The sequence below is a fragment of the Thermobia domestica genome, chromosome 11 (genome assembly GCF_964235325.1).
Source record: "Thermobia domestica chromosome 11, izTheDome1.hap1.1, whole genome shotgun sequence".
In the NCBI taxonomy this organism is placed as follows: Eukaryota; Metazoa; Arthropoda; class Insecta; order Zygentoma; family Lepismatidae; genus Thermobia; species Thermobia domestica.
The window spans coordinates 84,407,775-84,427,026 of record NC_137464.1 but is presented as its reverse complement, the minus strand read 5'-3'; the positions used below and the strand labels follow the sequence as shown (position 1 = coordinate 84,427,026).

General features: G+C 35.3%; 1 protein-coding gene across 1 annotated transcript in view; it reads left to right on the top strand.

Annotated features, from left to right (window-relative positions):
- The first annotated feature begins 308 nt into the window (after positions 1-308).
- The window catches only part of LOC145664238 (N-acetylated-alpha-linked acidic dipeptidase 2-like), a 149,884-nt gene continuing 130,940 nt past the window's right edge, over positions 309-19,252 (top strand). Inside the window, exon 1 of the mRNA XM_081730721.1 lies at positions 309-1,310. Within this exon, the coding sequence (XP_081586847.1) occupies positions 1,256-1,310 (55 nt within the window). The 5' untranslated portion in view covers positions 309-1,255. The remainder of the gene's footprint in view (positions 1,311-19,252) is intronic.

The following is a 19,252-nucleotide window of genomic DNA, read 5'->3' as shown; positions in this document are numbered from 1 at the left end:
GTCAAAAGGCAGCGGAGGTTTTGAGATATGAATTCCCTCAAGATTTTCTCAAAACATCTTTTGCTCCGAGGGAAACACTTCTAGCTTATTAACAAGAGGTAGTTTACTACAATATTAGAATGTGCATGCATATCTGCCAAAAAGAATAAAGCAAATATGTCTAGAAGGAACCACCATTCAGTAACAACTGAAAAGAAGTCATATAAATTGCATATGAATTTCTCGGATATCAACTACATCAACTTTCATGAAGAATGAAACGTAAGTCTTGCGTACGGAAGATACAATAGTGATATACCTGTACTTAGCTACGAGGCAGGTCTTTTGTCGTAAGATATAATGGCACTATTTTTAGATAACTAGAGGGGATTCGAGTTGTGCCTCGCCTTGAGCATGACTTCCCTTTTTACCCCATTTCTTTCATTACCATTACTTAATCTCTTTCTAAACTTCTGCTTCAGTTCATAGAAAGTAATATTAAAAAATGAAATAAAAAAGAGCCATCATATGATTGATTTTATGCCCTGACAACACCGATGTATTTTAATGTGTCTCGCTATTCTTGCTCGCTCAATACTTGCCTCTTATTCATAAGAAGTAGCTATTGCATTAGTGTAGCTATTGCTTAAGACGTTATCGCGTGGGAGTTGATAAAACTTTATCCCGTACTTTTCTGATATTTACTTTTAACACTATACAATGTAATACGTTTTCATTAATCTATTAAACGTCTAACACACTTAATAACTGCCCAATGGTGTTTCTTGCCTGGGGCAATTATATTGGTGAAGAAGAGCACCTATTCGCCAACTATGGTTTACATGACTTTGCTTACATTAGATATTTGTGCTTTAGATGGCGCTGCCAGCTTGACGTTGCTACACAGGCTATAGTAAATACTAAGCCGTGCTTCCTTCGCGGGTGCAATGATACGTCTATTTTTAGTAAGACATACAGAAGTTCATTACGTTGCTGTAGAGTTGAGTATTTAGAGCTTAGTTTTTACTTTCTTTCTGAAACAATTTACTTTGCTAGTGGTATTTGTTTCCACTTTAAAATACACAAACCCATCGTGTAATGTACTTTCTCTATGCTTTATTTTTTTTTTCTATAATTCATTCAACCGTCATTAATACACGAAGTCATCTTGTCCGACACATCCAGACACGTTGCTTTTGTTGATGGAGGCTCAACATATTCATACCTAGATACGTTAGAACTTTAGACGTTATCGATTAAGTGAGTGTAACGAAAAATGGAGACGAAACTCTTTGGTTCTTCAGTGATAGCAGCCGTTATACTTCTTGCAGGTAAGACTTTCCTTCTTTCTTTTTTCTTCTTAAAATGTGCTATTAAATAGGGTTGGTAACGTAATTTGACTAGTTAGGTATTTGAACGTAACTGGCTTTAAAGAATTGACCATGAATAGAAGGAATTAGTTTACAAATTAATCAACACGCCTTATTTAGATGGTAGTGATTCTACATTAGAGTCTCATTGAGGACAGTGATAGATTAAGTGTAGCCCTATGATTAACAAGACTTAAGCGAGTTTTGTGATGTAAAGTGGTAAAAATGAGTTTCTCTACAACACACAGTCTATACTACTACAGGTAGAAACTTAGAATATGGACAGAAAACTCATTTTGATACGAAAGCAAGGCATATTAAAGACTTTTGAAAATTAGGGTAAAGGGGATTTTTGAGGCCAACAATAGAGCGTCTCACGAATCCCTGAAGTTAGGAAGATTGAACTCTGTAAATAAAACTAACTGATCACGTGTTCAGGCAATTTCTGTAATATTCAAATTGGTTATAGTTAAGGAGCCGTACTTCCCATTTAGGGAAGGACGAGAAACGCCATACTTTCAGGCATTATTCATTGACTATCTAGGATGTTAAAAAGTAGGTAATAGACTGAGTTCTTGCCCTTGTACTTAGGGTGTTTAGGTAGTGCAACAGTAAGATGTATCCTCGTGCACGGGAGATGAGAAGTAGCTGTTCTTAACTATTACCCTCTTTAACTACGCTGAGCCTCGAAGAACCGCTATGTGACATTTTTGTCAAAAATGAGTTATGTCGTGCAAATATATCAAAGCTGTCGGGTAGCGTCCCTTATAATGTCATAAGTTAATATTGAATTGTTTCGCCACGACAATGTAAAATTATAGATTGAAATTAAAGGCTTTCGGTTCTCATCACATACGCATTGATTAATGTATACAAATCCTTTATGTGGTTATAAAGGCGCAAAAGGTGCTAGTCAAACAATGTAATATGATAATGTTGAAGCAAGCTACAATACTGTCCAATGCATAATATACGCAGAACCAATTTCATTATATTTTTCAAGTGTCCCCGTGTATTTGGCAAAATTTTCAGTTCGGAATGATTTTTGCTTCTGAAAAGTTGTGGTTTTAACACATAGCGATTCTTCGAGGCTCAGCGACTATGTTCCGGCGTTTACGAAACTTCTGCTTCTCAGGAAAGAAAACGGAATAATCATAAAAAAAATAAAAATAAAAAAATGTTTGATAATCTAAAAATATTCAATATGAAAATTCACTCAAGTTGAAGTAAAATTCGATTTATAATCTCTCATTTAAAATGAGCAATATTCCCACTTCATCTCTATGTATCCAGTTCGTATCATTCATACAAAAGACTTGTTTCGCCCGATTCCATCCCATCTCACCTAATCCAACTTCGCCTAATGATTTATCAGCCACTGATGTCTCCAAGATAGGAATGTCCGCAATTTTAGGCGAGATGGAAATTCCTATCGTGGCTAATCCCATCTCGCCTAAAATGGCGGTAAGATGCAAGGAGGAAATTTCTGCACTAAAGAGGGAATTCCTGTACTAGCATTTTAACCAAATATTTCAATCAATATTGGCAGGCTCTGTCAACTACAATATAAATAGGCTATATAATAGGGTATAAGTACTATATAACAAGAAAGCATAAGAGGAAGGCAATTTAGTGAATTTAGTTTACTTTTGGTTGTTTTGGGAATACTAGAAGGTGATTGGCAGACAGGAGCTAATCAGAAACAGGATAGAAATATACAGGGAGTTTCAAAACAACACCGACAATGTTTTGGAGCTGATTCCTGACACTAAGATAAGACAAAAAGTATAGACCAACTTGGGTGCACAAATACTTCTTTTCGGTGCTATGACCACCCGAAAGCCTGTCGGAAAAATGCTATAAAAAGAGCCATTACTCGAGAACAAAATGTCAGATCGAAGTCGGGGAAAAAGCAATGTGTATTATTTTTAGCCGTAGCTTCCACTTACGCACAATTCGATGTGGTACAGGGACGGCGCAAGGGTCATCCCAAAGAAATTGAAGAATTCCTAGGATATTTTATCAAACGTTGACTGTGACAAATTAACTAAAATTTAATATGATATAAATCAACTAACAGAAATCTTAGAACGTAGTCCAGGTTACAAGAACATCGTTAGAATTTGAAAAAGGAAAGACAGATATTTGATCTATTTTGTCTCAGTACGGAATTGGCTATCGAGAAAGAGCTGAAATTGTATGAAATGCATCTAGACTAATGAAGAAAGACAGATCACTCATGGCTATGTGGATTGCTTCCGCGACTTTGGGATAGAAGACCCGGCTCTGATTCCCGACGAGAACGCAAGCGGTTTGGATATTCTGTTAATCCGTAGCTTAATGTCTCATATAACTTTGCTATCGAAGGGATGCTAAATTTAAATCCGATCCAATTATGGAGACAGATAATAGATGGAAGCTAATTATTGGGAAATAATTCGTGAAATGAGAACGTAGGACAAAACAAGATAATCTCGAGAAAACTCACGGGAACGATGGTATCGACCACAAACCTTTAGTCTGGTATCGAACGAGATCCATCAGGCACCAGAAGTAACCGCTCAATCACTAAGCCACTGTACCCCTACCTTGGAGGAAGCACTATTATTCTAACAGATGTATGATAAACCAATATACAGGAGGTACAAACAGTCAGAATGTGGACATCTTAAAGTTTCCTTCGTTCAGAAATGGTAAGTACCTTTTTCTATCAGTTATTCTTAACCGGTTGCCCGCGTCTCTCAGGTATTAGGAGGTACGGTGACTCAGTGGTAAACAGCTTCACTCTCATACGTGGGATCCCTGGTTCGATTTCCAGCCAACTTTGTGGTGAACATCATCGTGTCGTGTCTATGGGGGTTTCTCAGGATACTCCAATTTCCTTCCACATTATCATTCCACCATGCCTTCCATAATTCACTGCCCTTTCATTGTCTCCCCTAGCCTAAAGAGCATAATCGTGGATCATTAAACTAAAATGTTTCATTTCATTTTTCAGGGGTTGCTTACCGTTTACCGATGGGTCGCCGTTAAGAGAGTTTTTAATACTTTGTATTATTGTTGCTATTATTTGTAAGGAAGGAGTAGTCCATGGGGATCATAATTTTCGAAAGGCTGAGGCCTACAGTTGTAGGTTGATTGTAAGAAATGCTAAAGGTACGAACTAAATTCAGTTTGAGAGACTTTTAGTATTACTATTCGTATTATGGACAAGAAATAGTTCAATTTTTTTATTGATAGAGGAACGGGGAAAATAATTCTACAATGACTGACTAAAGGGGCTCATAGCCAGGTGTAAAAAAAAAATAATAATAATAAGTGGCAGGATAGTGAGTCAAGAAATTGCACATGTTACTTCAATTCATGTTTGATATACGGTGTAGTCTAGACATTAATATGTAAGGACATGTATTGAGGATCCTTCATATCAGAATATTTCACATTACGATTAAGTAGGCGTTTCAAGATTATTTCTACAAGACCTACGTAGTCAATAATAGTAAAGTAAATTGCAATGATTGCTTCATTGAGTCAATAACTACTTCTAACTTATAAACTATTCAGTGAAAAGTATTTTAAATTCGGATGAAATTGCTCGAGGAACTCACTGAAAGATTCTTCAGTGACGACGCCAGTTTTAATTAATTGGATGGGGGTAAGCGGAGGACTAGGACACAACAAATTTTTGTATACGAAAAGGGCAGTTTTATATTAGTTCACCCGTATAATACAATTTTCTGCGAGGGCAGGCGTCGTCACCGGGGACGGACGCTCGTCGTCCTATTCCCCTCTAGTGTTGTCACTGATTCTTAACTTTTACATAATTCGGGATATCGCATAATTAGGGCATGAAAAATGGAAGGACACCGTGGAAACGTCTGCATGAAATTTCTACTAGGAGAACTTATAAGAGTACGACGGAAAAGACAGGTAATATATACAGAGTGTCTGAAAAAGAACTCCCTAGTTTTAAGTATAAATTTAATTGGGAAATAAATGAAAACTTACATCAATGAATACATATCATAAAAGAGAATTCCTTCAAGTTTTGTTTAATGTTGGTAAACTTCAACGTGGAATCCATTTGTGGCCCTGCACACGTCGAGACGATATTCCACTTCTCGCCACGTATTCACCAACATTTCAAGTGTAACAATCCCAACCAACTTAAGTCTTTTACGCACATCATCATACACAGTACCTTTAGGCACTCCTAATTATGGACTACGTCTGGCCAATGACTTCTTCGGGCTCCGAACACAAGAAACACGGATATGTTCAACATCTTCAGAAGTTGTCGATCTACCTGGTGATTTGCTTTTAAAACACTACCGGCTCTTGAAAGATTTTAGCCAATAACGGATAGTTTTTGCTGTAGGTGGTTCACCACCATACTGACGTCTAAAATTACGTTACACTGCTATAACTGAGTTAGTTTTCACAAACCAAATAACACATTGCGCTTTCTGTTTCGGAGTACACAATGTTGCTGAGTTGCACTGCACTGCGCGCCTGCCTATGAAACAGAAGGAAAAAACAGCACTGGTGCCGTCTCAAGGTCAAGCAGATCTGCCAACTGCAGGGGAGCCAAACTTGGAGAGTTGATGAATCAAACACCACAAACTAGAATAGTGTATGTCACCTTGTACAGATTCTAGGACACTTAAAACTAGGGAGTTCTTTTTCAAACACACTGTATAATAAAGTTCGTATGATAGTAAGTTTAATATTGAATTAGTCCAGGAATGTAAACACATTAAGTATATATTCTAATATTTAAAAATTTATTTAAAAAACATGAGAGAGATTAAAGAAATGAATTGGTTATAAAATACAACGCATTCTTAATAGTTACACTTACAAAAGCTGTGCTCTTCCATGCAACATACGTATTTCAGTATCTTCGAAAACCGATGTCATAAACTCAGAGAATATGTCTATCGGAAGGGGAGCTCCCCATCGGAAAATTTATTCTGCTTTGAGGCAAACTAGATTAATCAAACATGTGTATCTCTTCTTAGCATTCTTCTAATTTGGACAATATAGCACGAATTTTGTTCGTTGATGTAATGTACTTGATTTTAGCCAATTTTCCTCAGTCAACTTTTGATAAAATATTCCAAGAGTTCTTCAGTTTGGGGATAACTGTTGCGCCACCTCTGCACCACATCGAATTGTACATTAATGGAATCTGCGGCTAAAAATATTGAACTTTTCCTCTTACTAGACTTTGAGCCGACATTTTGTTCTCGAGTTATGGCTGTTTCTGCATTTTTCCGACAGATTTTCGGTTGGTCATAGCGCCGAAAGCGTTTGTGCACCAGGTTGGTCTATATTTTCTGTCTTACCTTAGTGTCAGGAATCGGCTCCCAAATATTATCGATGTTTTGAAACGCTCTATATACTTTTTAATGAATTGTGGTGCTGATATCTGAAAGTAGCAGATACTCTTTGAGATTGTTCTAAACATGGCTGTGACTTACTTCCAGAGTATACGAGGTGGGAAGTGAACAAAGTAGAAAACAAAGATTTCCAATATTGATTGAAATATACTGAAACTAGGCTATTGATTTTCGTACGTACGAAAGATTAATACATATAGTAGACTATTGCTTTTCTGAAATGTGCGTATGATTTCACAATTTCTTTGTGTTGGTGGTTAAAATGCTAATACATGAATTCCCTCTTTAGTGCAGAAATTCCTTCCTTGCATCTTACGGCCATTTTAGACGAGATGGTTTGGGGTGTGTGGTGGTTCAGTGGTAGAGCGTTCACCTCCGGTGCTTGGGGTCCCTAGTTCGATTCCAGCTTGCGCAGTGTGGACTTTGTGGTGGACAAACACCGTGCTCATAGGTTTTCTCTGGGTTCTTCCGTTTCCTCCCACTTTCTTCATTCCACCATTTCACTCATCTATCACTGTCTCCTTTAGCCTAACCGGCATAACCGTGGGATATAAAACTTAGATTTCATTTCGTTTAGGCGAGATGGGAATTCCCATCTTACCTAAAATGGCGGACATTCTTATCTTGATACACCAGTGGCTGAGGCTAAGTCGTTAGGCGAGATTGGAGGACACCGTTCCGCCCATCTTACACATTCGGCTTCATTATCTGCGTGATGTTCGGTGCCTGAAGCTGTTGAGAACTTCAACGTTGTATAAAGTAATATACTCTTTCGGAGATTCAAACACCCGATCATAGCTGCATACTAGTAGCACACCCACAAAGTTTTGTTAGGATGGGTCCACGCTTTGGACTGAGTCCAATACTACAAGCCACTACGTCTATGTAGTATTGAATGGGTATTATTCTGCACCCGAAAAGACGACGTCCTCTATTTTCAGAAAAACGAAAACAAAACTAGAAAGAGTACAGATGTAGTATAAGATCAAATTTTCATGCTACATCAATCATTTCTCTGTTAAATATAGTTTAAGAAAGTGTATAAATGTATGTTAAGTTAGGAAGTTTGGGGGCAAGAAGTCCGGACATACTCTTTTCCTGTGTTACTCTTCATGAAAATGATTTGATAGAAACATTCAAAACTTAAGTTATTATTAATCACTTTTAGGAATATTAATAAATGAATCCTCAGTATTCGTGGCTTTTCATGCTTACTACTGCACTTAGATCAGGAGGTAATAAATTACTGTAAATGTAAATAAAATTAAGAATCTTCTTTACACTAAGATTGTCTACGAGAAATTTGAAATTATTCTCAAGAAAAACGTCATTCACACATTTCATAAGAATTTAATGGTAATGCAATTTTTGACATATATTGTGCACTATCAAAAAGGTTTCGAGAAACATTTCAGTGGATGGAGAAATCATTCTGGGATTGACAGAGGAGAGTGTATAAATATTTACTGAATTCAGTCTAGTTTGAAAGTGATTATGTCAATTACTTAATTTATTTTCACTTCAACTGAAGTTTATCTTGAGACGGAGTGAGTTTCTTCGGACACCACTTTGTAAAACCGCCTGCGCCCGTGTAGGTTACGTCTCAATCTGTCTCTCTATTATCAATTCCACCCATCGTTGCCATGTCTCATGTTGACAATATATGAGGAGCTTGTTTCCAAAATGTACTATATCAACTTTAATTTCTTTTCAGGAAATAGAAAAAAAAACAATAATATGCTCATTAAATTTTGAGGTAGAATGGGGATTCAATTTTATTTAGGTAGAATATTTTATAATTTATTTTACTGACACATAGTTCGGTGCATACATACAATTAGTAATTTTTAATAAAATATTTAAAATTTTAGAAATTATGGAGTAGTACTTGGACCTGAATCTATCCAACGTGGGTGTTCTTTGTTCATTGAATTGCCGACAAACACCATTGTAATCGTAGCAGATGCTTCTTTTGAAGCTGTCACGTATTTTCATCATTGTGTCAATTAAGGAAGTAACAAAGTGTCAATTTAATGTGACATATGGATGTTGCACAATACTTGAACCGTAGGAGGTGAGACAGACATGTGAAATGAGTTTTAGAAACATGAGAAACATCAAAGAAAAAGGATAGAATTTAAAATTGAAAAGCTTCTTGTAAGTGTCACGTAATTCCATCATTCTGTCAATTAAGGAAGTAAGAAAGTACGAGTTGAAAGTGAGATATGGGTGTTTGAAAATAGTGTAACAGCAGGACGTGAGAAAGTCATGTAACCTAAGAATGGCATAGGTAGGGAGAGAATTCTTTGATGTGTACTAAAGAAAGAAACATATACACAGGTGTACTGTAATTTTGGGTGGTCCAGTTTTTGGAGTTGGAGGGGGATGTACTGTGCTCTGGACATTGGTTAATTGATGGACTGTGATTTCTAATGCATGGAAAAGAAAGAAATAGGAGACACCTGCTTGTATGTGTGTGTTCCAGGGTTTTTGGAGGTGGGGAACGAACTGTACTGCCCATGGAATAAAAAGACATTGCTTAATTGACAGTGTAACATGCACCCTATGGAGAAAGAGCAATGAGTATACTGAAGGAGAGAGAATGTAAGAAATACCTTGAAAATGTTACATAGGGAAAGTGTAGTGTCCTTTTGACCAAAGGACCAGTTTAAATTAACGTGGGAATAGTTAAAATTACTACAATAGAAAGCGAAACTTTTTTTGTGTGTGGATGAGAAAACGCCATGATACTTTCAACCCAGCTGTATGTCTAACTCTTTTTAGAAAAGAAAGAAAGAAAAAAAGATCTTTTAAGTTGTTAGGATATAGAAAGTTATTTGAGAAAAACGTATGTGACATTTATTGTTGACGGATGGGACCCCCTGTAATTTTGAGTTGAACGTAACTTTTTTTAGAAAAGAAAAAAAAAAAAAAAGATTTTTCTGACTTAGACAGAAAAATGTTCCATTTAGCATGCCCTGTTAGAATGAAAAAAGAAAGAAAGAAAAAGCCATTTTTCTGGAAAAGATTCTTGTTAACTTTAAAGAATAGCTATTGTACTTGTTTTTGTGAAAAAACGGAAGTGTGTGTGTGTGTGTGTGTGTGTGTGTGTGAACGCTGGAACCACCCAGGTTAACGAATATATATAACGAAGTTTGAAATGAGAGTAGATTATATAGTGTGCTTTTGGCGTTGTGGAAACTTGCCTTGTGTATTTTTTCTGTGAGTGTGTTGTTTGGAGAATAATTTTGGAATTACCGGAAGGAAAAAAGTAAGTTAAAATTTACCATTTATATAAATAAATATTAAACTTTGATTTTAAATGTATTTACATGCATTAAAATGACTTGTGTTTGCTTTTATTTATTGAACAAATGTCAGATAGAACCGTTGTTACGGCAAATTTAAGATTGAAATACGGAAACCAGAAATGTTGTGTATTTTGTGGATATTTAAAACACCAAGAAGCCCAATAGTGAACGGATAGGTTACCTACCATAAGACAGCGAGAGAGAGAGAAATAATATGGGAAGCATGCATATACGCTGAATGCATGCTATGAAGCGAGGGCGGGAGGGGGTGTTTGTAGTTTGGCGAAAAGAGCAAGAGAGGGAGATAGGGAGAGAATGTTTGCAAGGTTGGATAAATGCGTTCGGTGCGTAAGAGGAGAGGAGAGGGGTGGGAGGATTTTGGTGCTTCTACTTTGACGAAAAGAGGAAGAGAGAGAGAGAGAGAGCAAGCTTGGATAAATGCGTTGGGTGCGTAAGAGGAGAGGAGACGTGCGGGGAACAGTTTAACGAAAAGAGCAAGAGAGGTAAAGCGAAGCATGTATACGTTCGCTGCTGAGCGGAAGACAGGGGGAAGGCGCGGGGTTAACCTGCTTCAGGCCTTTTTTTTTTTTTTATTCTTAGCTGAATGCAATGGAATTTACGGTGCATGTATACGTTCGCTGCTGAGCGGAAGACAGGGGGAAGGCGCGGGGTTAACCTGCTTGAGGCCCTTTTTTTTTTTTTATTCTTAGCTGAATGCAATGGAATTTACGGTGTTTAAAAGGAACGGTGAAATCTTGTTTTGAACACAGAAACTGCAAAAGTTTGTGTAAGCCAAGAGAAAAGAAATAGCAAATGAACGAAAATAAATAATTTATATGTTGATATCAGTGGCGTATATGCGTGTGGTTTATTGAAATTCTAAGTGACTATTTTTTTTTTCTTTTTAAATATGTAAAGTTAGATTATAATGTTATGATGTGTACTAAAAAGCACATGTAAAGTATAGAAATGATAATACTTACCTAACACAGAATGTTATCCTTTTCAATGTTTGAAGCACATACGAAGCACTAATATATGGCGGGAAAAAAAGATGGGAAACGACAAAATGATTTCGGCGGTAAACGAATGAGGAAATGCCGGTTGTACAAATAACAGGAGACCGATACGATTTGATGTAAACCGCACAAAAGCATGTATGCTACTGACACGTGTTGGTATATAGGTGGCGCTGATGCATAAAGACTAAGATTTTTTTTTTGTATAATAACTTTAAATGGGCGTAGCTCCTAAACGAATGATTATACGATAAAACGGACAACAGAAATCGATTTGTTAGATGAAAATCTATATAGAAAGACACCTTAGATGATAAAACTGAACAATTTTTTGTGGGGGGCCAACAGTGGTGGGTGGACATGTAGGGCTCTAACATTACATTTTTGGCTTTTGACGGCCAACTATTGGTTGTAGAAAGAAAAGAAAAGTATTTTGTTAATTGTTATGACCTAAGGAACATGACTATATAGCTTAGAACATTGTAACTTGAAAATAATTTTAAATGGTCATAAATCCTAAACGGTTCATCGTAGGTGAAAATGGACAACAGAAATCGATTTATCAGGTCAAAATCTATATAGAAAGACACCCTACATGATACATTTGAACAATTTTTATTTTTTGAAATTTATATACAGTGTGTTTCAAAAGTACAGTTTTTTTATTTTTTCACTTTTTTGGCTAAACTATTGGTCGTAGAAACAAAAGAAAAGTATTTTCTTAATTGTTAGGGCCTAAGGAACACTACTATACAGATTAGAACATTGTAACTTGAAAATAATTTTAAATGTGCGTGGCTCCTAAACGGTTCATTGTAGGAGAAAACGGACACCAGAAATCGATTTATCAGGTCAAAATCTATATAGAAAGACACCCTACATGATACATTTGAACAATTTTTATTTTTTTGAAATTTATATACAGTGTGTTCCAAAAGTATAGTTTTTTATTTTTTCGCTTTTTTGGCCAAACTATTGGTCGTAGAAAGAAAAGAAAGATATTTTCTTAATCGTTAGGACCTAAGGAACATGACTATATAGCTTAGAACATTGTAACTTGAAAATAATTTTAAATGGTCATAAATCCTAAACGGTTCATCGTAGGTGAAAATGGACAACAGAAATCGATTTATCAGGTCAAAATCTATATAGAAAGACACCCTACATGATACATTTGAACAATTTTTATTTTTTTGAAATTTATATACAGTGTGTTCCAAAAGTATAGTTTTTTATTTTTTCGCTTTTTTGGCCAAACTATTGGTCGTAGAAAGAAAAGAAAGATATTTTCTTAATCGTTAGGACCTAAGGAACACGACTATACAGATTAGAACAATGTAACTTGAAAATAAAAATTTAATGAATTTGCATAAACAATATGGCGTCGATTTTTTTCAAACTTTGGAAATATGTTTATTAAAAGATATATTTTTATATGAATAGGTAAAATGAATAATATTACTAAAATAAATACCTTTTTTTGCGTGTTTTTTACCGCGACCGGTACGCGCCGCGCGTTTTTTACCGCGACCGGTACGCGCCGCGCTGTATTTGCGCCCGGAAAAAGGTTTTTGCGACGCGGGACGCGTAAAATATTGCCGCCCGGAAAGTGCGCGGGGTATTGCCGGACAAACAACACTCGGTAACTTGCTATGGCACATGTACACACACGCACAATCTTATACACACTAATGTGAATGTTATGGTACAGGTGTCGTTGTTTGAAGAAACAAACATGGCGGATGGATTTTAATGTGCATTAATCTAGTATACATTATTTTTAAAACAGTAATAATTAAAAATTTAAACAAGTTAACACGAACTTAACCGAAGTTTTCCGAACATTGCCGAACAAACAAAAAATGTATTTACAATTTGTGTACATATTGGTTAATGTGCCACACAAATGGTTCCGAACTTAACCGAAGTTTCCCGAACATTGCCGAACATAAACATAACAGTTTATTTACAATTTGTGTACATGTTTATACATGTATTACACAAACGGTTCCAAACATAAACATAAAAATGTATTATGATTTACCGTACACGTTTAGTATACGTATACTATGCATTAAATATAATTTAATTACCGTTAAAAATAATAATTATAATATTAACACAGAGTATAACACTACTACTTGTATAAGCTACAACACCGTTTGTAATCTCGTACGCAAACGCAAATCGTTTTGTAGTCTTGTACCCAAAAGCATTTGGTTTGTAATCTCGTACCCAAAAGCATTTGGTTTTGTAATCTCGTACACAGGTGCTTTAACATATTTTAAATTAGTAACAGTGATATTACACAATATGACGTAATTTGTACCTTATGTTACTGGGTTTAAAAAATTCCTTTGTTAGTAGTGCTAGGAATTTCTTTTGTTTGCTTTGCTGCAGGTGTTTAAACAGGTTTAAACTGGTTTTATTGTTTTTTTTTTTTTTTTTTGTTAAGCATTGTGTATATATACCCCCGTTGCTAAGGAAATATTATCATATGAATGTTGGTAAGCGTACCTTTAACACGATATTTACTTAGTTAGTGATTAAATTTATACAACCATATAATAAAAGAAATATTAAAATATTATATTTACAAAAGAGTAGTAATATTAACTGTATTGTTGCAGTTGTTGAAATTCAAAACAAGATAAGAAGAAAAAACAAAAGAAGAAGAAAGGAAGTAAGGAAGAAATCCTGATTTTATTTCAACTTTAGAATACATACCAGATTTACATAGAAGATCATCGTAAGTATATTTACATACTATACATATTTGAATGATAATGTTTTTATACTTTGATTAAATATTTGTATATAAAGTATTATTTTTAAAAATTGTAAACTGTTAAATATTTACAATAATACCCCATTTTAAAACAAACGAAATTTGTTTTACCATTGTGCAAAACATGTTTCTTAATAGATTCACACTTTATTTTATGAACAAAGTTCTTGCAGAATTTTAAAAATGTTCACACTCCATTTTAACAATGAAGTTCTTGCAGAATTTTATTAATGATTACACTCTATTTTAACAACGAAGTTCTTGCAGAATTTTAATGATGATCACACTCTATTTTAACAACGAAGTTCTTGCAGAACTGAAGAAATAAGTAGAGCTTCTTAGAAAGAAACTAAATAATATTGTTAACTGAATAACATTATATTGTTGTATTTATTTTAATGTATACTAATTTTTTGTTTTTATATTTTACAGATGGAATTTCTTGGTGCATCATACGTAAACGAGTTTAACGAAATTGACGAAATTTACCTGGGTGGTGTCATAGAAGGCTTACACACTAAGGAGCGCGTGTTGGAGACTTGGTGGCGTATTATGGATAAGCAACGCCAAGGATTTCGTGGCAGTGAAAGGTATGATACCTTGTTATCAGCTCTTTTTAATTTTTACCATGATAATCAAGCACTTATATTGCAATATGCAATGTCTAGTGCTGACATTGTTGAGTTATTTGCACACGGATTTTTCCGTGAGCAAATCATGTACCAGTGGGCACATGACAAATTCATTCATTTTAATTATTTTAATTGTGCACAAGGTGATAGGATAAATGCAGCAGAGGTAGCCGAATTTTGTAATTATGGATCGCGTTTTATTTTGGTTCATAATAATGTGATGCCATCTGTTGAAAATTCCGTAACCTCGGTCCACCAAGAAAGTCAACCCTTGGAAAACATACTTCAAGAAGAAGATTTTAATTTAATTGATGAAATTATTAATGAACAAATAGAAAATGAAGCAGCAGATGGTACACAAACAAATCAAAATTCCGCAGTTTTAGTAAATCCCGATGAGTTTGGAACATCTGATTATGTGGAGGCTTTATTAAACGAGTTATGTGAAAACGGACAAAATCCTGTGGATGTTGTAAATAATGAAGTAGAGGTATCAAGTGTACAATGTTCACGGGATACTCGTGGTTACGGAATGGGGTCTCCACAACCTAGTACTTCTGGTTACGTTTCTCCAAGTAAACGTAGCGGACATACAGATGTTCAAAATACAGGGGAAGGTAATTTCGAAGTAGTACGTGAAAGCAGAAAAAGTTTCACTAAGTTTAACTTGGTGGGACATGAAATTGCGGTAAGGCCAATGGGAAATGATGAAATTAGAAATCCTGCGGCCTATATTGAAAACCTAATGAACTTCGCATTGGATAATGTATTGAACAATGCGAGACCTAATGATTTTGTTGGAATGTACATTGATTCCTCCAATAGTAAGGATAAGAAAGCAGTGTATGTTCCATGGAGACGCCGCAAAGACATTTCTGCTAAGTCCGTTTTAGCTTCCATTACTAGAGTGTTAAATAGTAATGAAGACTTCCTTTTAGGTAATCATGTCCTCTTTCGATTTCATATAGTAAATTCGATGTTTGGTGCTGGAAGAACACGAGATAATAATTCCACACTAAACAAATATTTACCTTTAAATGAATTTTTAGTACAACATTTGGTTGAGCTCCCGGGAACCGATAATGATAAACTTTGCTTACCTAAAAGTATTGCTTGGGGTATAGCAAAGCATACCGAAACACATCAAAATTTGAGTCATTTAACAGATCCAACTAGAGATACATTAAAAGGTAGAGCAATTAAGCTTTGTACTGAGGCAGGTGTTAGCGTTAAAGGTGGTTGCGATTTTAATGACGTTGAATTGTTTCAGAAACATTTAGCTCCAAATTATCAAATTATTATTTATGAAAAAGTACCCGAAAGCAAACGTGAATTTAGAGTACGTTACCCGGAAACACAAGTACAAAGACCAGAGTTACAAGATGCAAAACCCATCTATATTTATTACGATCAAAGGGGACGTATTGGACATTTCCGTCCTATTCGTACAATAACGTCATTTCTAAGAAAAAAAAAGTATTGCTTGCACTGTTTAAAGGGATTTAAAGGTTTGAATCGTTATCATAAGTGTGAGTTAATGTGTTCAGCTTGCGAACATATGCATAAACTTGATGTTACGATGTATAAAATGAAATGCAATGCATGCAATAGATATTTTACTAGGGGTGAATGTTTCGACAATCATTTAAAAGGTAATAAAATTGGCAAGAATGTGTGTGAATATGTGAAAGTTTGCATCAACTGTAATGCACTCTATGATTTAAGATCACGTAAATCTGATCATACATGTGGTGAATACTTTTGCAGTACGTGTCGCGAACATGTACAGGAAGGTCACTCATGTTATGTGAAGAAAGTAAAACCTACTCATATCAAGAGGTTTCTTTATATTGTCTTTGACGTAGAAACCATGCTCAAACCGGAAAATGAGCGTGGGGAACGGGAACACGTTGTTTGCTTGGTATGCGCTAGACATGTATGCCATAAATGTATGAACATAGGTATTGATGAAGCCTGCAGTACATGTGGTGATGAAAACGGTAACCGCTCGTTTTCTTTTAAAACCATTGATGAATTTATTACACATATTTTATTAGATAGACCCCTATTTAGTAAAGTATGCGTCATAAGTCATAATGGTAGTCGTTTTGATAGCATTTTCTGTTTGAGATCTCTCATTGAGTCCCAGCATATCATTCCAAAAACTTTAATTCAGGGTCAAAAGATTTTTAGTATTTCTATTCATAACAAAATCATTTTTAGAGATAGTTATTTGTTTGTTGGTGTAAAATTATCAAAATTACCTAAGACGTTAGGCCTTTCAGAAAATTTAAAGAAGGGAGATTTCCCATATTTGTTTAATACAGTAGAGAACCAAAATTATGTAGGACCATATCCGGGAATAGAATACTATGATCCTGAATCGCGATCTGGTGAAGAAAGAAAGCGGTTGGAGGGATGGCACCAAGAACGGGTGCAATTGGGAGAGCAATTTAATTTGCAAAAGGAAATGTTGGAGTACTGTGAAAATGATGTGAGAATTCTCACAGAAGCTGTTATTAAATTTAGTAATATCATAGAAGAGAAAACGGGTGGATTACAATGTTTTCTAGTATCGTCTACGATTGCAAGTTTAGCCATGCAAACATATCGTACATCATATCTTCCAGAAGAAAGTATTTCTGTTATACCACCTTTGGGGTACCATTATAAAACAAAAACCAGTGAAAAAGCAATGAAATGGCTAAAGTATATGGAACACCAATTGGGTATAGAAATCCAGCATGCTGGACGAAACGGAGAACAATCTTTTGGAAGGTATAATGTTGACGGATACAATGCAGAGCTTAATGCCGTGTTCGAATTTATGGGATGTTACTGGCATGCCTGTAAAACGTGTTTTCCAAATAACCGTAATGCCATAATAGATAATGCACATGGTCCGTACAACACATTTGAAAAAAGGTACGAACATACGGAAATCCGGCGAAAATATTTCACAGAAATTCTAAAAATGAATTTGTATGAAATATGGGAGTGCTCTTGGGATAATAAAGTACGCACAGATGTAGATTTACAAAAGTTCCTTAAAGAACATTGTGATACTACTGCAGACTTTCTTATTCCTAAGAGTTGCTACAACGGAGGCCGTACTGAAGTATTTCGTTCATATGTGAATTGTGCGGACGATGAATCCATTTGTTATTATGATATTACATCGTTATACCCCTACGTAATGGCAAGGAAACCTCTTCCGGTGGGGGCACCTAAGGTGCATAAGGGGCCGGTTTTCCCAGATGTGGGAAAAATTCATGGGATTGTAAAATGTACTGTATTGGCTCCTAAACAACTCTTTTTTCCCATCTTACCATATGTAGCGCAAAGCCGATTAATATTTGGACTTTGTAGGCTATGTATGGAAGGAGAAACTATTGATAATTGCACACATAGTGATACTGAACGTGCATTAACTGGAACTTTTTGTACACCAGAGCTTCACCGTGCTCTTGAAAACGGATATAAAATCGTCAAAATTTATGAAATATGGGAATTCGAACTCATGGGTTCTGAAGATCGGAATTCACCTAGTTTATTCCGGGACTATGTGAATACGTTTCTTCAGATGAAGCAGGAAGCTTCAGGCTATCCTGCTTGGTGTAAAACTGAAGAAGACAAAGATAAGTATATTGACGATTACTATGCTCACGAAGGCATAAAATTAAATAAAGATAATATTAGCTCGAACCCTGGACTTAGACAATGCGCGAAGTTGTACCTCAATTCCTTATACGGAAAATGGGGACAGCGTACAGATATGACACGGTGTGTAATTATTGATAGTGGGACAGAGTTCCATAGGTACCTTGCTACACCGAGATATGAGGTTCATAGTGTTATTCCAGTTGGTGATGAACATCTTATTCTAACATATAAAGACTTGGAAACTGAAAATGTACCTTTAGAATTTTCCAATGTCGTCCTTGCTGGTTTTATTACTTCATGGGCCAGGCTACAATTATATGATTTACTTGTGACTGTAGGACCTGAAGACGTAATTTATTGTGACACAGACAGTATTATGTTTACGTGTAAAAAAGATAGGGAACCTCCGTTAAAGCTTGGAAGCTATTTGGGTGATCTCACTGATGAAATTGAAGAAGGGTGGGAGTTTGTAACGTTTATAGGCTTAGGGCCAAAAAATTATAGTATGCGGCTTAAAAATGCCGCAGGGAAATTTCGGAATATTTTCAAAATTCGGGGAATTACACTAAATGATAGGACCTCTCAAAGAATAAACTTTGAGAGTTTCTATGGATTAGTGACAGAAAATATTCATTGTACAATTATAGAAAATCCAAATAGCATTGTGCGAAAACAGGGCTTCACTATCTTTTCGCGTAAAGAGACAAAAACACACCAAGAGGTAAACAAAAAACGTAAACGTATTGACGATATACAAACTGACGAACCAATACCAAAGACAAAAAGTTTACCTCATGGATATGTACAATAATAATTTTAGCTTGGCTTATAAGTGATTGTTTTTATTTATTTATTTATTTATTTATTTTTTAACATTAGAGTATCACTATTTTATTTATTTATTTATTTCATCGTTTGCTGAGCAAACTTATAAATTGTAAACCAAAGTATACATTTCATTCTAGTCATTCATTTATTTTAGTCATTCATTCATATTTTAGTCATTTCAAGCTTTAATATTTATTGTTTAACTTATTTTTAATTTATTTTTAATTTATGTTGTTAATTGTGTGAGTGAGTGAGTGTGT